The 13,615-nt window shown below is 46.0% G+C and overlaps 1 protein-coding gene across 1 annotated transcript in view; it reads left to right on the forward strand.

Moving 5' to 3' along the window:
- Positions 1–13,615, forward strand: part of IGDCC4 (immunoglobulin superfamily, DCC subclass, member 4) — a 62,934-nt gene that overhangs the window by 17,909 nt on the left and 31,410 nt on the right. The window contains 2 exon segments of the mRNA XM_006886693.1: positions 2,857–3,204; positions 4,139–4,280. Coding sequence (XP_006886755.1) covers positions 2,857–3,204; positions 4,139–4,280 — 490 coding nt within the window.

The following is a 13,615-nucleotide window of genomic DNA, read 5'->3' on the forward strand; positions in this document are numbered from 1 at the left end:
AAAAAAAAAAATTCTTCTTCTGCCATCCTTGTTCATTGTCCAGCTCTCAGATACATAGTAAGTGATTGAAAAGTCTATAGGCTGTATCAGATGCACCTTATCTTTAAGTTGACATCATTGTTCCTTCGTACTTTGAAGAGGTCTTTGATAGCAGACTTTCCCAATGCAATAAGTCTTTTGATTTCTTCACTGCTGTTAGCAATGAGTGTTTATTGTGGTTCCAAGTAAGATGAAATTGTTGATGATTTCATTCTTTTCTCCATCTATTGTAATGTTGCCTTTGGGTCCAATGGTGAGGATTTTGTCTTCTTGATATTGTGATGTAGTCCATATTGAAGGCTTTGATCTCTGGCAGCAAGTGTTTCAAGTCCTTCTCACTTTCAGCAGCAAGCAGGGTGTTAGGATGGCTGAATGGCCAGCCTTGTTTCACGTCTTCAGTAATGCTTTGCTTATCTGACTTCTATAAAGTTGGAGATTACTTTTCCCGTCTCTTTGAAGGATGATGATAGGATATGAATTGAGATTGGTTTAGCTTCTTTAGTGTCTGGGTAAGATGAGGCAGTTGGCTGCTAGGACTCTGTTTCCCAAATGCTGGAATGAGCCCTGGGACTCTCTCCATGTGCTTACCCTGAACCCAGCTTTGGTCTAGTCCTACCGGGTGGGCAGCACAGAGCACTGAGCTTTACCTCTCAGGGGCTGCCAATGGGAACACATTTAAACAGTAGGTGGAGGCCAGGTTCTAACTTCCCATTATCCGGCTAGTTCCATAAGCCCACAAACCAACTTGGAATTATTTTTGTTGTTTTTATTCAGGATTATATGTGTTTTCACAGACGTTTACATTGGTGCTTTTGTTGTTGTTAGGTGCCAGCGAGTCACTACAACTCCTAAGTGACTGAGATCTGAACCTTGCCCTATCCTGTGCCAGCCTCAAGATACTTGCGCTGTCAGAGACAATAAGATTGGCACAGGACAGAGCAGGGTTTAGGGCTGCTGTACATAAGGTCACTATGAGTCACATGTGTCTAGAGGGCACTTACCAACAACAACAATAACAATTGTTATAGTCTCTGTGTCAATTCATCTTATTAAGGGTCTTCCTTGCTTTCTCTAATTCTCCACCTTTCTCAGCATAATATCTTTTTTCCAAGGATTAGACTCTCCTGACAATATGCCCTATATGAGACGGAGTTTCACCATCCTTTACTGTTCCATTATTTTCTAGTCTGTGATATATTTTGGCTGGACTACAATGGTCAAGATGATGTTAAGGCCCCAGGGTGAGAAATGGCATTGCAGAGTCCTGTTCTGTGGCAGGTGCTGGACAGAACCTTTCAAGCATGTCATCTCATTCTGAGCTCATAGCAGCTCATAGTGAGGGAAGAATTACTGCATCTTTTAAAACAGAGATCTAATCCACACACAATAAAATCTACCATTTAATATGTACAATTCAATAGGGGGAGTTTTTTTATAGTCACACCGGTATGCAATCATCAGCACTGTCAAATTCCAGAACATTTTTATCACCAGAAAAAAGAAACTCAGTGTCCGGTAGCAGTCACCCCCAATCACCGCCTTTCCCCAGACCCCTGCAACCATTAACCTACTTCCTGTTCCTGTGGATTTGCCTATTCTGGACATTTCATATTAATGGAGCTAGACATTATATGGTCTGTTGTTGCTGTTTCTTTCACATGACATGTTTTCAGAGTTGAATCATGGGGTTTTTTCCCCTTTGGGTTTTTTTAAATAATTTTTTTTCTTGATCTGTGTACCATCAAATCAGATCCGACTGGTACAGGAAGAGATTACCCCTCCTTCTCCAGCAAAGCATCTGATGGATTTGAACTGCGTACCTTCGGGATTGCAGCACAGCTTCTTGCCACTAGGCCACCAGAGCTCCCCAGAATTCATTTATGTTGCAGCAAGCATCAAAACTTCATTTCTTTGCATGGCTATACTACATTTATTAATTCATTCATCAGCTGATGAATGATTTGTGTCTTAATTTGGACTCTTGAAAGGAAGACCTTCAACAAGAAGGATTGACAGCAGTAGCTGTGGAATGGCCTTAAGCCTATCAGAGGTGGTGGGGATGGTGGAGGATAGGGCAAGGTTCAGATGGGTTGTTCATACGGGCGCTGAGAGTTGTCACTGACTCGATGGCACCTAACAACAAGAGTAGCAAAACCAGTGATATAGACAGACAGACAGGCATTTATTTCAAAGCAATGTCTCACATAATTGTGGAGGCTGGCAAGTGCCAAATCCATAGGTCAGATGGAAGACTAGAGATCTCTGCTGGCTCACAGGATTGTGGAGGAGCTGGCAACCCCAAAATCTACAGGTCAGGCAGCAGCCCAGAGATTTGAGTGCCCAAGTAAGGAAGCAGGTTTACTTCCTAAGATCTCTCTGTAGGTCAAGTGAGAGAACTGATGACAGGGAGAAAGTGAGCGATCTCTGCTATACTCAAGAGGAAGGGTACCCAAGGCAAGTCCATCTTTCAGCTAATGGATTGATTATATCTTAGAAGATAACTGTATTGCATTACATTACACATTGCAGAACAGCACAGTGTCTATTAAGCCTCTGAGAATCGTGGCCGGGCCACGCTGACATGTAAAATTAACCAGCACACTTGAGCTGTTTTCACATTTTTTACTATTATGAATACTGCTGCTGTGAGGAAACTGGAAGAGCAAGAAATGGGCACGGAGAAGTGCAGCAGTTTGCCCACGGTCACAAGTTATAAGGAGCAAAGCCAGAATCCAGACACACTGTGGGAGTCAGGATCTGGAGGCTCTGGGCAATGGGAAGACATCACTGATGGCCTATGCTTCCATCTTTGTGCAGGGGAGCTGACCTTACCCCAGGAGACAGTGGAGCTGAGCTGTGGAGCGGGACCCCTGCAAGTGATCCTGAGCCCAGGCCAGGCTGTGGTGCTGGACTGCAGTCTGGGTGCTGCTGCCCCTGGACCCCCCACCAGCGTGACCTGGAGCAAGGATGGGGCCTCCCTACTGGAGCACCAACTCCTGCGCCTGCTGCCCAACGGCTCTCTGTGGCTCTCCCAGTTACCAACCCCGGATGGCAGCAATGAGGCAGTCTCAAGGCCCTCAGGAGTCATCGAGGGCAGCTATTCCTGCCTGGCACACGGCCCCCTGGGAGTGGTGGCTAGCCAGGCTGTTGTGGTCAAGCTCACCAGTAAGTTCCTGGAACAGGGACCCAGGAAGGTGGCATGTGAGAAGTGGGGTTCACTGTTAGTGACTGACATGAATGCCTATCTCTTGAACCTACTCCCTTTTTTCCCTGCCTCCTATCCTGTTCAATGGGTTCCTTCCTGGGATTTCCATCTCTGTTGTTTTCCATTCTCTTTCCACTTCTTCTCCAGTGCCCCATTCCTCCAGTTCTTTCCCTTTGAGGTCTAGAGTCTGGAGTTGTGCTCCCCTCCAGTGAGCCTGCCAGTGAGGTACTTTCTTCAGGAGTACCCCACCCAGCCCAGTTTGGAGGGTGGAGGTATGTCTGACTGCTGCCTCACAAGAAGTATCCTCAGGGTGATGTTGATGATGATGATGATGATTCTCTCTCCCCTTTGGGAAGGGAGAGGAGGTCCCACACCTCCATTGATCCATTGGCTCAACTGGAGTGTATGGATTCGAGCCCATGGCCCAGCTCTCCCTTGGGTGACTCTCAGGAGGCACAGACCACCATGAAACAATTCTCAGGCCAGGAGCAATGTTTATCTTATTGTGCACTGACCATCACACTGATTGTCAAAGCCATTGCCATGGAGTCAGAGTGGATTCATAGCTGACTCTCCAAAGGGTTTTCAGAGATTGTAAATCACATGGGAGGAGATTGTCCTTCTTTCTCCTGGTGACTTGAACCACATGCCCCACTAGGGCCACCAGAGCTCCTTCATGATGATATAAGAAAGAGAGCTTTAAAATTTGTTCAGTTTGCAGCTCCTGACCATAATTCTCACTTCTTTTCCCTTTTGTGCCTTTCTCGTCTTGGTCTGGGTTTGCTCTGCTGTGTGGTGTTTTTGGTGCTGTGTTTTTGGTCGCTGTGTGTGTTTTTATGTGTTGCTGTCTCTCCTCTCCTGTCCATTCCCATGTCTCACTGTCCTTGTTCCCAGCACTCTCAGGCTTCTCTCTGCACCCGGAGTCTCAGTTGGTGGAGGAGAATGGTACAGCTCGATTTGAATGCCACATTGAAGGGCAGCCAGCACCAGTCATTACGTGGGAGAAAGACCAGGTGACAGTGCCCGAGGAGCCTCGGTGAGTGCCCTAGGGGAGTGGGGTCCAGAGAATGGAGCAGAGGGGCCTCCGAATGTGCTCAGAGACAGAGTCCTCACAGTCCGAGTGGCCCGTTTGCCCTAATTAGCTTGAGAGCCACCCACTGCCTGGCTCCTTGTTCATTTCTAGTCTTAAAGACAAGATGGACAGGAACTTTTTGCTTCCTGTGAGGAAGGGCACCCATCAAGCTTTGGAGTCCTTCAGAGAATGTCTGATAAAATTGCTTACTTTTTATTGAAAAGGAAACTGGAAGCCAGAGAGGAGCTGTGATTTGTCTAAGCCCACATTGGGAGTCACTCATGGCCCCACGGTAGCTCTGAGGGTTTTCTCTTTTCAAAGTTTCTTCAAGGTTTTCAGGGTAAGGAAAAGGATATAAAGTAGTGGCGGTTCCGTGGTACACATCCTGCTTTTGATGTGGGAGATATAGGAGAAGGAGAAGACCCTCGGTGAGATGGATTGACACAGTGACTGTAACAGGGAACTCAAATGTATAAGAAATAATGAGGATGGCACAGTATAGGGCAGGGTTCATAAGAGAGTCATAGTTGACTCTAAGGCACCTAAACACAATGTCAACAGTGCTGTTAGTAAACCTGTTTAATAGAACTTCCAGACACAGATGGACTAGAAAGAACCACTTGCTGATCTAACTACTAAACATCTGGCTCATAATGACCCCATCTACAGCCAGCTATGAGGTGATGGAATGGGCTGATCAGCATTCCATGTCACTGTGCCTGGGGTCACAGTGAATGAGGGACCAACTCAGCACCAGGTGACAAGTAGACTTCCCACCCTGGGGCAGCACTCTTCTTCCTGTTCTGGTTCTGTTCCCTGGAGTACAACTGTCTGATAAATGAGCTGTGAAAGTCCTTCCTGCCTCATCCTGCTCTTACTCCACAAAAGCAGTGGGTGGGTGGAACCATCTAGGGGAATAATTTCTAGGGTAGAAGAAAAGTGGAAGCCAGACACAGACATTTCTGACTTTTAACCAGCTCCACAAAGGAGAACTGTCCCTGTCAACAACATTAACAACCAATTCCCATAAGGTCAGATATGTCTCCCCACACTCCCACACCTCTTTCTACTCATCCCAACACCAACTGACTGCTTTGCTGGGTCCAAAATCTGTTGTGATAGCCCACAGACTACATGGAACCTTATTGGGGAAGTCAAAAGCTATAATACAGTGCACTTGCGGGCACCTCAGCCTTGAGGCTCATGGCTTTGGGCTAACATTGCAAAGCTCTCAGACTTGCCAACAATTATGTCTCTTTCCCCCTCCCCCTCCCCCCCCCAGTTCTCCATCAAACTTGGGCAAAAGGCTCTTATCTCTGGCTCAATAGCATAGCAGTCCCAAGGTCAACTCCATCTCACATCAGATCTCTGGTTCTCTGCTGTGACTGCTACAACTGTTGCTCTTGTAGGCTCTAGTCTAGCTGGTGCAAATACCTCTGGTCCTGAAGAACACATTACACTCTTTTGCATCTTCTTTGCTGATGGTAAGGTTTCTTCTCTTCTTTTCTGGTGCTGGATCCACTCAATTTTATGGGGAGACTAACCAATCCACTTGCGGATAGACTAACATATTCATATATTCCCTATTCACATATTCCCACTCATATACATGGCAAAGTCAAGTTCAATGGCTAGGAAAGCCAGTTTGAATATTAAGCCCTTAATATCATAATCCCTCTCTGGGGATCCAGGTGTGCATGCTGAGTCACTGACAAGCCTCCAGAGTTGTTTGCATCTGGGATCTTGGTCTCATGACTAGAACATTGTCCCATAGATACTTATCTCTTCAGACATGTGACTCTAAGGGCCATTTCCATCCCTTCTTCAGTCCTTGTCCTGTATTTCTCTAGCTTAGTTAGAAGTCCACTCACTCTCCTTCCCTCCTTTCTGGAGGTGGGTTCCGTGCATTCAGAAGTGCTGGCCTCTGGAGTCCCCTCCCCTGAGACTGGGCTGGACTTTCTCATGATGGGGTTGAGTTGTGTCTCCTCTGACGTTTTCCTCCATGTCCAGATAGAAGTGGAATGTGTAGGAGGGACAGTAGGAGAGGTCACAGGACACATGCCTGAGACAGTTGTGAGAGATAAATTAGGGCAAGAAGTCAAGACATAAGAGATCCTGCTGACTCCGATGACCAGAGCCCTGTTAGCCATCTGTGTGTCACATCCTACCAGGTGAGAAGTTCTTCCCACCTATAAAAAGGAAAATAAATGTTGGCGAAATCGTGTTTCTTGTAGGACACTAGTCCCAGCAGGTGCTTCCTGGGGAAAAGTATTCCATGGTCAAATAAGGTCAGGAAACTACCTGTAATTCAGAGTTAGCAAGACCTCCAGAAGTACTTTTTCAATCAGATTCCTTTTGCAGGGAAACCCTGTTAACATTCCCTGAGTGAGCATTTTAGGGAGCTGTCCGTGAGAACCACCCTTCCAGCACTGGCGTTGTAAATTCAGTGCCTTTCTAAATGCAGGAGCTTCTCGCTGCTGTGGATAGGGGCTTCCTGGGGCTGCCATGAATCCAGAGCCAACGATGGCCAGAGCCAAATGAGCGCCCACTCCTGGTAGAAAGAGTGAGAGCCAGCATGGTACTCTCCCCAAGTCGAAAGTCACACTAACCCACCGCCGTTCAGTCAGCTCACCTTCCGTCCGGTCTCCAAGGCTGTCAGTCTGATGCGATCCAACTGTGGAATGGCTAGTGGAGTCACACTGCCAGCCTTTGGGTTTGTAGTGTAACATGTAACACACTATGCAGCCAGAGATCCTTGAAAGCCACAGTAGCCACCATTGTTGTTGTTGTTACGTGCCGACGAGCCCACTGCAACTCATAACAGCTCTAGCAACAATAGCTCTGAACCTTGGCCCATTCTGAGCCAATCTCACTGTCTTCAACAGTGACCGCCATGACCTACCTCAGTGGCCACTTAATGAGAACTCAGTCCAGGGTGGGCACCGTTGCCTGTGTTTTCTCATTTAATCTTTCTCTTCATGTTCTGAGGTAAATATTTCTTGATTTTCATATTCCTCCCCCCTCTGTTTACTTGTAGTTTGTATTCCTAGCATATAGGTTTTTCAAATTCAGTTAAAAAGAAACAAAAATAACCAATAACCTAACCCCCATAGAGAGCATTGTTAGTTTTGATGTGTATCTGCCCCACTTCCACATCTTCCCCCACTCCTGAATTTTCTGTAACTATTCTCTTTAAAAGATAGCAGATTCAGGCCATGGTCTTTGCAGTTACTTGCTATGTGTCAGAAAGCTGGACAGTGACTAGTGATGATAGAAGGAGAATTGATGCCTTTGAGCTGTGGTGCTGGAGAAGAGTATTGAATATGGACTGCTAGGAGAACAAACAGGGTAAGATTAGCTGCTCCTTGGAGGCAAGGATTCTGAAGCCTCATCTGACATACTTTGGAGATGTTGCAAGGAGGGATCAGTCCTTGGAAAGGGACGTCACACTTGGGAGAGTGGAGGGACAGCACAGGAGAGGAAGACCCTCTATGAGATGGATTGATTCAGTCACTGGAGTAATTGTGGTAGTGTGTGAGAGACAATAAGATTGGCACAGGGTAGAGCAGGAATTAGGGCTGTTGTACGTGGGGTCGATTTGAGTCACAAGTAACTCAATGGCACATGTCAACAACAACATTCTCTTTAAAAGGGAGCTCTAGAGCTCTTATGGCTTAATAGATAAAGAGTTTCACTACCAACCCAAAGACACCACCAGATGCTCCACAAGAGAAAGATAGGTAGCTTCCTCCTGTGCATTTACAGCCTCGGAAACCAAATGGAGGGTGAGCCAAGTGTCCGTTCCAACTCAAGGGCAATGAGCAAGTGATTCGCCTTAAAAACTTGTTTATTACAAGATTGATTGACAGGGTGATTGCAACAGTGGGCTTATGCAGAGCAGAGTTTGTGGGGACGGTTTAGGATTGGCCAGGGTTTCCATCTGTTGTACATGAGGTTAGAATCAGCAGGGAGCTCTGGTGGCCTAATAGTAAGAAGTTGTGTTGCAGTCCTGAAGTTACATAGTTTGAATCCACCAGCTGCTCTGCGGAGAACGATGGACAATCTCCTGTGCAATGAAGTGCCCCTGAAAACCCATTGGAGGGTCTAACTGTGGGTCCGATCTGACTGGATGGTACAAAATAACTGGGTTTTGTTCAATCATCTTTTAAAAAGCAGAGCAAAAATATTATGCAAAAATGTTATTATATTGTTCTGCAACATTCCCCCCTGCCACGATGTGGAGAAAGATAGCAGTCTCTATCTGTACAACTTACAGCCTTGGAGTTGGACTTGATTAGCCCACAGTGAGATGATGATGATGTGTGGATATAGCAGAGGTGACTGGTATTAAGAAATGAGGAAACTGAGGATCAGAGATGAAAGTCACTTGGCCCACATCACACAGCCAGCTCCAAGGTCCATGTTCTTCTGAGTCCCAGGGTGGAGTCTCAGCCTCTCAAAGGTGTAACTTGGTGACTGAGGCAGAAAAGCCTGAAAGTCTGACAGTATTCCTACTGCCAGTAGGGCTTAGCAGATTGAGTAGTCCAACTGAGGTTCTCGACAGCAGGGTGACTCCCAACGTCTTTCAGCAAATCAGGGTTCAGAACGTGCGGCCAACGTCTAGTTTGAGTGGCGTCCTGTGAAGCCACTGGCCTCTGCCAGTTCCTAGGCTTTGGAGCGTTCGCCCCAAGCCCTCTGAAAAGTGATCCCCATCTATAAATAAGCCAGGCTCACATGTCCCAGCACATTGTGTGGGGGAAATAAAGAAATGTCGAAAACAGCAACTTGATTATGCCTGAGGTATGTATTTTTACACATGCCCAGATATAGTACATGTACAAATATGCTATTCATAAGCCCAGCGCAGTGGTTTGAAGGAGACCATATGCCTTGGTGTAGGGTGCACACGGGCATTTAATAAACACCCTCTGCCAGGGTAGATGTGCGTATTTAGATGTGCATATTTTTGGAACTGACGGTGAAGACTAGACCCTGAGGCGATTCCCTTGTATTTATGCTAATTTCCAATAATGGGGGACCCGTTCTCTTCCATGGGAACCAGTAATCCATGGGAGCAATGTTTTCCCCATCCTGGGCATTCACAAACACCTTTAGCAGTTTGGCCAGCCCACAACCATTTACATAATCACTTACTTAATAGTTCTCTTTTAATCAACTCTCTCCTTTGTAACTTTCACATGTATTAAAAGGGAGTTTTATCTTGCGACAGTTCATTGAAAAACCAGCAACACATGCCATAAATAGAAGGTAGCCATAAAAATAAACACACAACCTGTGGATTATTTTTTTAAAAAAAAAAAAGGAAGAACGTGTGTGGACTCACATGAAAACGTTTTATTATTGCTACTCATTCACACTTTAAGAAACATAGAACTAATGGGCTTGAGTCACACGGGTTCCCTGGCCTTCTGCCCTTCCCATTCCAGGGTTCATGTGTCCACAGTCTCCTGTGACTCTTGGCTAATGTCCCTTTTCCCTGGGTGGATGCCTCAGGGCTTGGGGTGTTGGCCCCTTGGCCTTCAGGAAGCTCAGAGAAGCTGTGTCATTTCTCCTGCATCCTTGAATCCCAGACCCAAGTGGCCTTTTAGGGGTGGCAGTAGCAGGCTCAGGCTTGGGTTTGCAAAAGTAAAAATCCTTTCCTTTGGAACAGAGATTGTTTTCATATTCTAAGTACTCATTTAATTTGAACTGAAATTTGGATTTAGTTTTAAATTATAAAATGTACTAACTTAACAAAAACACACACCCTCCCAAAAAAAGTGGGGAGAAATGTACTAGCTTTATAGAAAAGAAGGAAAAAATAACACCGGAAAATCTAACCCAAAACACAGACCCTCAAACTCATTGTGAAGGCATCAGAACTGAGTCACAGCTGACCTTCCAATAGTTTTCCAAGGCTGCAAGTTGAACAAGTAGAGATTGCCTGTATTTCTCTGAAACTTTACTCGGGCGGGGGGTGTGGGAGGAGTCTTCTGCCATGTGAACAGGGAGCTGTGGTGGGCTTTCTCTGCTAATCCTAAAGGCATCATGCCTCTCCTAACACTTCCAACCCACCAGTGACTCGGTGAGAGGAGGGTGGGCAGTCTCCTCCAGTGGGATTGACCCTCACTGGAGGGTCAGCTAGGAGTAGGCTCTGACTCGACAGCAATGAGTTTTGAGTTTATCAAGTAAACAGAGCTCTGACCATTGTGAGGGTTCACTTCTCTGCTTTAAAATGTGTGTATGATTTACACCTTGTGAATTTGTGCTTAAAGTTTGCAGTTCTTAAAATGTGTTTCCATGCATTATCTAGTGGTGTTTGTCCCTCAGACACAGCAAGAGATTTAGGCATATGAACAGGCAGGGCAGGAATTATTGAGCCCATTTTTCAGATAAGAAGCCTGAGACTCAGACATGTGATATCACTTCCTAAAAATCACATTAAGTTGGAACAAATTCTTCCTACACACAGTCACTGCTTCTATGTTAGAAGCAGGAATTATAGAAACAAAAATACTTGCTTTTTTGAGTTTATTTTAAACAACAGTATTTCCAAACTACTACATAGTTGATGTAAATGGAGGAGGAAACATAATAAATAAGGATCTTCAATAATCTTAGTCTCCAGGAATGACCTGAGCTTATCAGTCTATGACTTCTGTGCCTTTTCTAACATATTATTTATTCACTTTCAAAAAATGGAATTGCTTCATAGACAAAGTGACTGTCTCCCCTCACTAACCGATATATGTCGAGCTTTGGTCGCCTAGTGGTAAGGAGTTGCACTGTCAACTCAAAGGTTCACAGTTCAAATTTACTAGCTACTCTGAGGGAGAAGGATAGGCAGTCTCCTCCCATGCCATTAACTGCTTCTGAAAACCTTCTGGAGGGTCAGCTATGAGTCAGTTCCTACTTGATGACACATAAAAACTAAGAATAACCAGTATATAGTAGACATCTTTCTAAGGTAGAACAAAACAAAACAAAACTACTCCCAAAATTATCAAATCCACAGCTGTGAGGCAAGCCTTACTCAGTGACCCTTCACTGGCTCTCTGAGGTTGGGAATCTTGGCAGAAACAAACTGTCATCTCCCTCCCAGGGAGTGGTTAATAGAGTCCAAGGACAGAGCTTCTGAAAACACATTTCAAAAACACAGAAGAGATTTTAGACACTGCTTGAGGCAGTTCCACTACTGTTTCTATTGATGGTGACAGCAGTACCAGGTCTTTCCTTGTCCATCCATTTGTTGAGTGTACATAATTAAGGGAATATTAGTTGTGAACAGAGATATTAGCTCATGGCTGCTGACCGCACAATTCCCTAGAAAGACCAGGGCGTTTTGTGGTTAGGAAATGTGAGCTGCTCTTGGTGGGGACACTACCCCCACCAGTGGGGGGAAAGGGTCCTAGGTCCAGAGCATGTGCGGTGGTGGGTGTTTGGAGTTGGGGTGAGGAACCTTGTTTCCCAGATGGGTCGTGCTTGGCCTTCCTCCACCAGTTCTTGCCCATCAATTTTCCCATAGCCTCAGGCCTGAAGGATTTTACCTTCCTCCATCCCCAGCAGGAATGTGGCCAAACCCAAAGAGACAGCTGTTGGAGCTGAGGATTTGAGGCTGGGGCAGAGATGGGCTTGCCTGTGGGATGAAGTGATGCAAGTTTATTTTTTTCCTTTTAAGTCTTTGTCAAACCCCAGTGGATCTCCAGGCCCGTGGCTGGAGTTCTCAGCACCCTTCTTCCCACAAGAGTCGTCTCCCACAGGAGAGTGTTGTTATGTGCTGTCGAGTCGCTTGCGACCCTATGTACAACAGCCCTAAATTCTGCTCTGTCCTGTGCCAATCACACTGTCTCGAACACACCCATCCCAATTACCCCAGTCATTGAATCAATCCACCTCATAGAGGGCCTTCCCCTCCTGAGCTGTCCCTCCACTCTCCCAAGCATGATGTCCCTCTCCAAGGACCAGTCCCTCCTTTCAACATGTCCAAAGTATGTTAGATGGAGCCTCAGAATCTTTGCCTCCAGGGAGCTGCCCGGTTTAACCCTTTTAAGGATGAATCTCTTTTCCTAGCAGTCCATGGTACCGTCAATACTCTTCTCTAGCACCACGGCTCAAAGGCATCAATTCTCTTTCTATCCTCCTTAGTAATTGTCCAACTCTCTGATGCATAACAAGTGATAGCAAAGACCATGGCCTTTTCAACCTGTATGCAGAACAGATTATCCGGGAGGTTGGGCTCTATGAGGAGAAGTGTGGTGTCAGGATTGGTGGAAGATTCATCAACAATCTGCGCTATGCAGATGACACAACTCTGCTTGCTGAAACTGAGGAGGACCTAAAGCACTTGCTGCAGAGGGTCAAGAACTACAGCCTCCAATATGGATTGAAGCTCAAGGTCAAGAAGACAAAGATTCTCACCACTGGGCCAATTGGCAGCCTCAGGATGGATGGTGAAGAGATTGAGATTGTTCACAGCTTTAATTTGCTTGGCTCCACAGTCAACACTCTTGGCACTAGCAGCCAGGAAATTAAAAGATATATTGCAATGGGAAAGTCTGCTGTTAGGGACTTCTCTAAAGTACTGAAGAGCAATGGTGTCTCTCTGGAGACTAAGGTGTGTCTGATACAGGCCATGGTCTTTGCAATCACTCGTTATCCCACAGGAGGTACAAATGGTTAATGAACTCAGCTGCTGGTGGAAAGGTTGAAGGTTCAGGTCCATCTGGCAGTGCACTTGCAAAAGCCCTCTGGAACACAGCTCTGCTTTGCACACACAGGCCTGCTAGGAGTGAGCTCTAACAGCAACTTTCCCCCCCTCCCATTTTCCTTCTCCCAACATGAGCTAGTCTCTCCCATGTTTCAATTTTCTCAGAGTTTGTGGGGAAGAAGCGAGTTCTTTCCTGTGCTAATGGGTTTCCACTGAGTGCACAGCTGCTTCGTCTGCTCTCTGGCCATGCCCAGCCCCCACTCCAGGGGTCAGCAGCATTTGCCATATTAAAGACCTAGGACTCATAGCAAAGTGGACTGGGGGAGGGGGGGGGGAAGGGAGGACATTATGCAACAATGAATGAATTTTTAATTTTTTTTAAAGTGAACTAGGGGGTAAGGGAGTAAAATGTGTAACAATGAATGAATGAAAATCCTACTTTTCTGTAAACTTTCGTTAAAATCACAGTTTTTAAAAAACTGAAAAAAAAAGGGGGAGCGACCCTTCATGGGTCACAGTCAGTGACCTGTGGAGGGAGGACCCGCTCACCCTTGCTTGGGTCAGAGCCCTCTCTCTCCCTCCTCCTCAACCC

This window comes from Elephantulus edwardii, unplaced genomic scaffold (assembly GCF_000299155.1).
Source record: "Elephantulus edwardii isolate Elephantulus edwardi_28Jun2011 unplaced genomic scaffold, EleEdw1.0 scaffold00050, whole genome shotgun sequence".
In the NCBI taxonomy this organism is placed as follows: domain Eukaryota; kingdom Metazoa; phylum Chordata; class Mammalia; order Macroscelidea; family Macroscelididae; genus Elephantulus; species Elephantulus edwardii.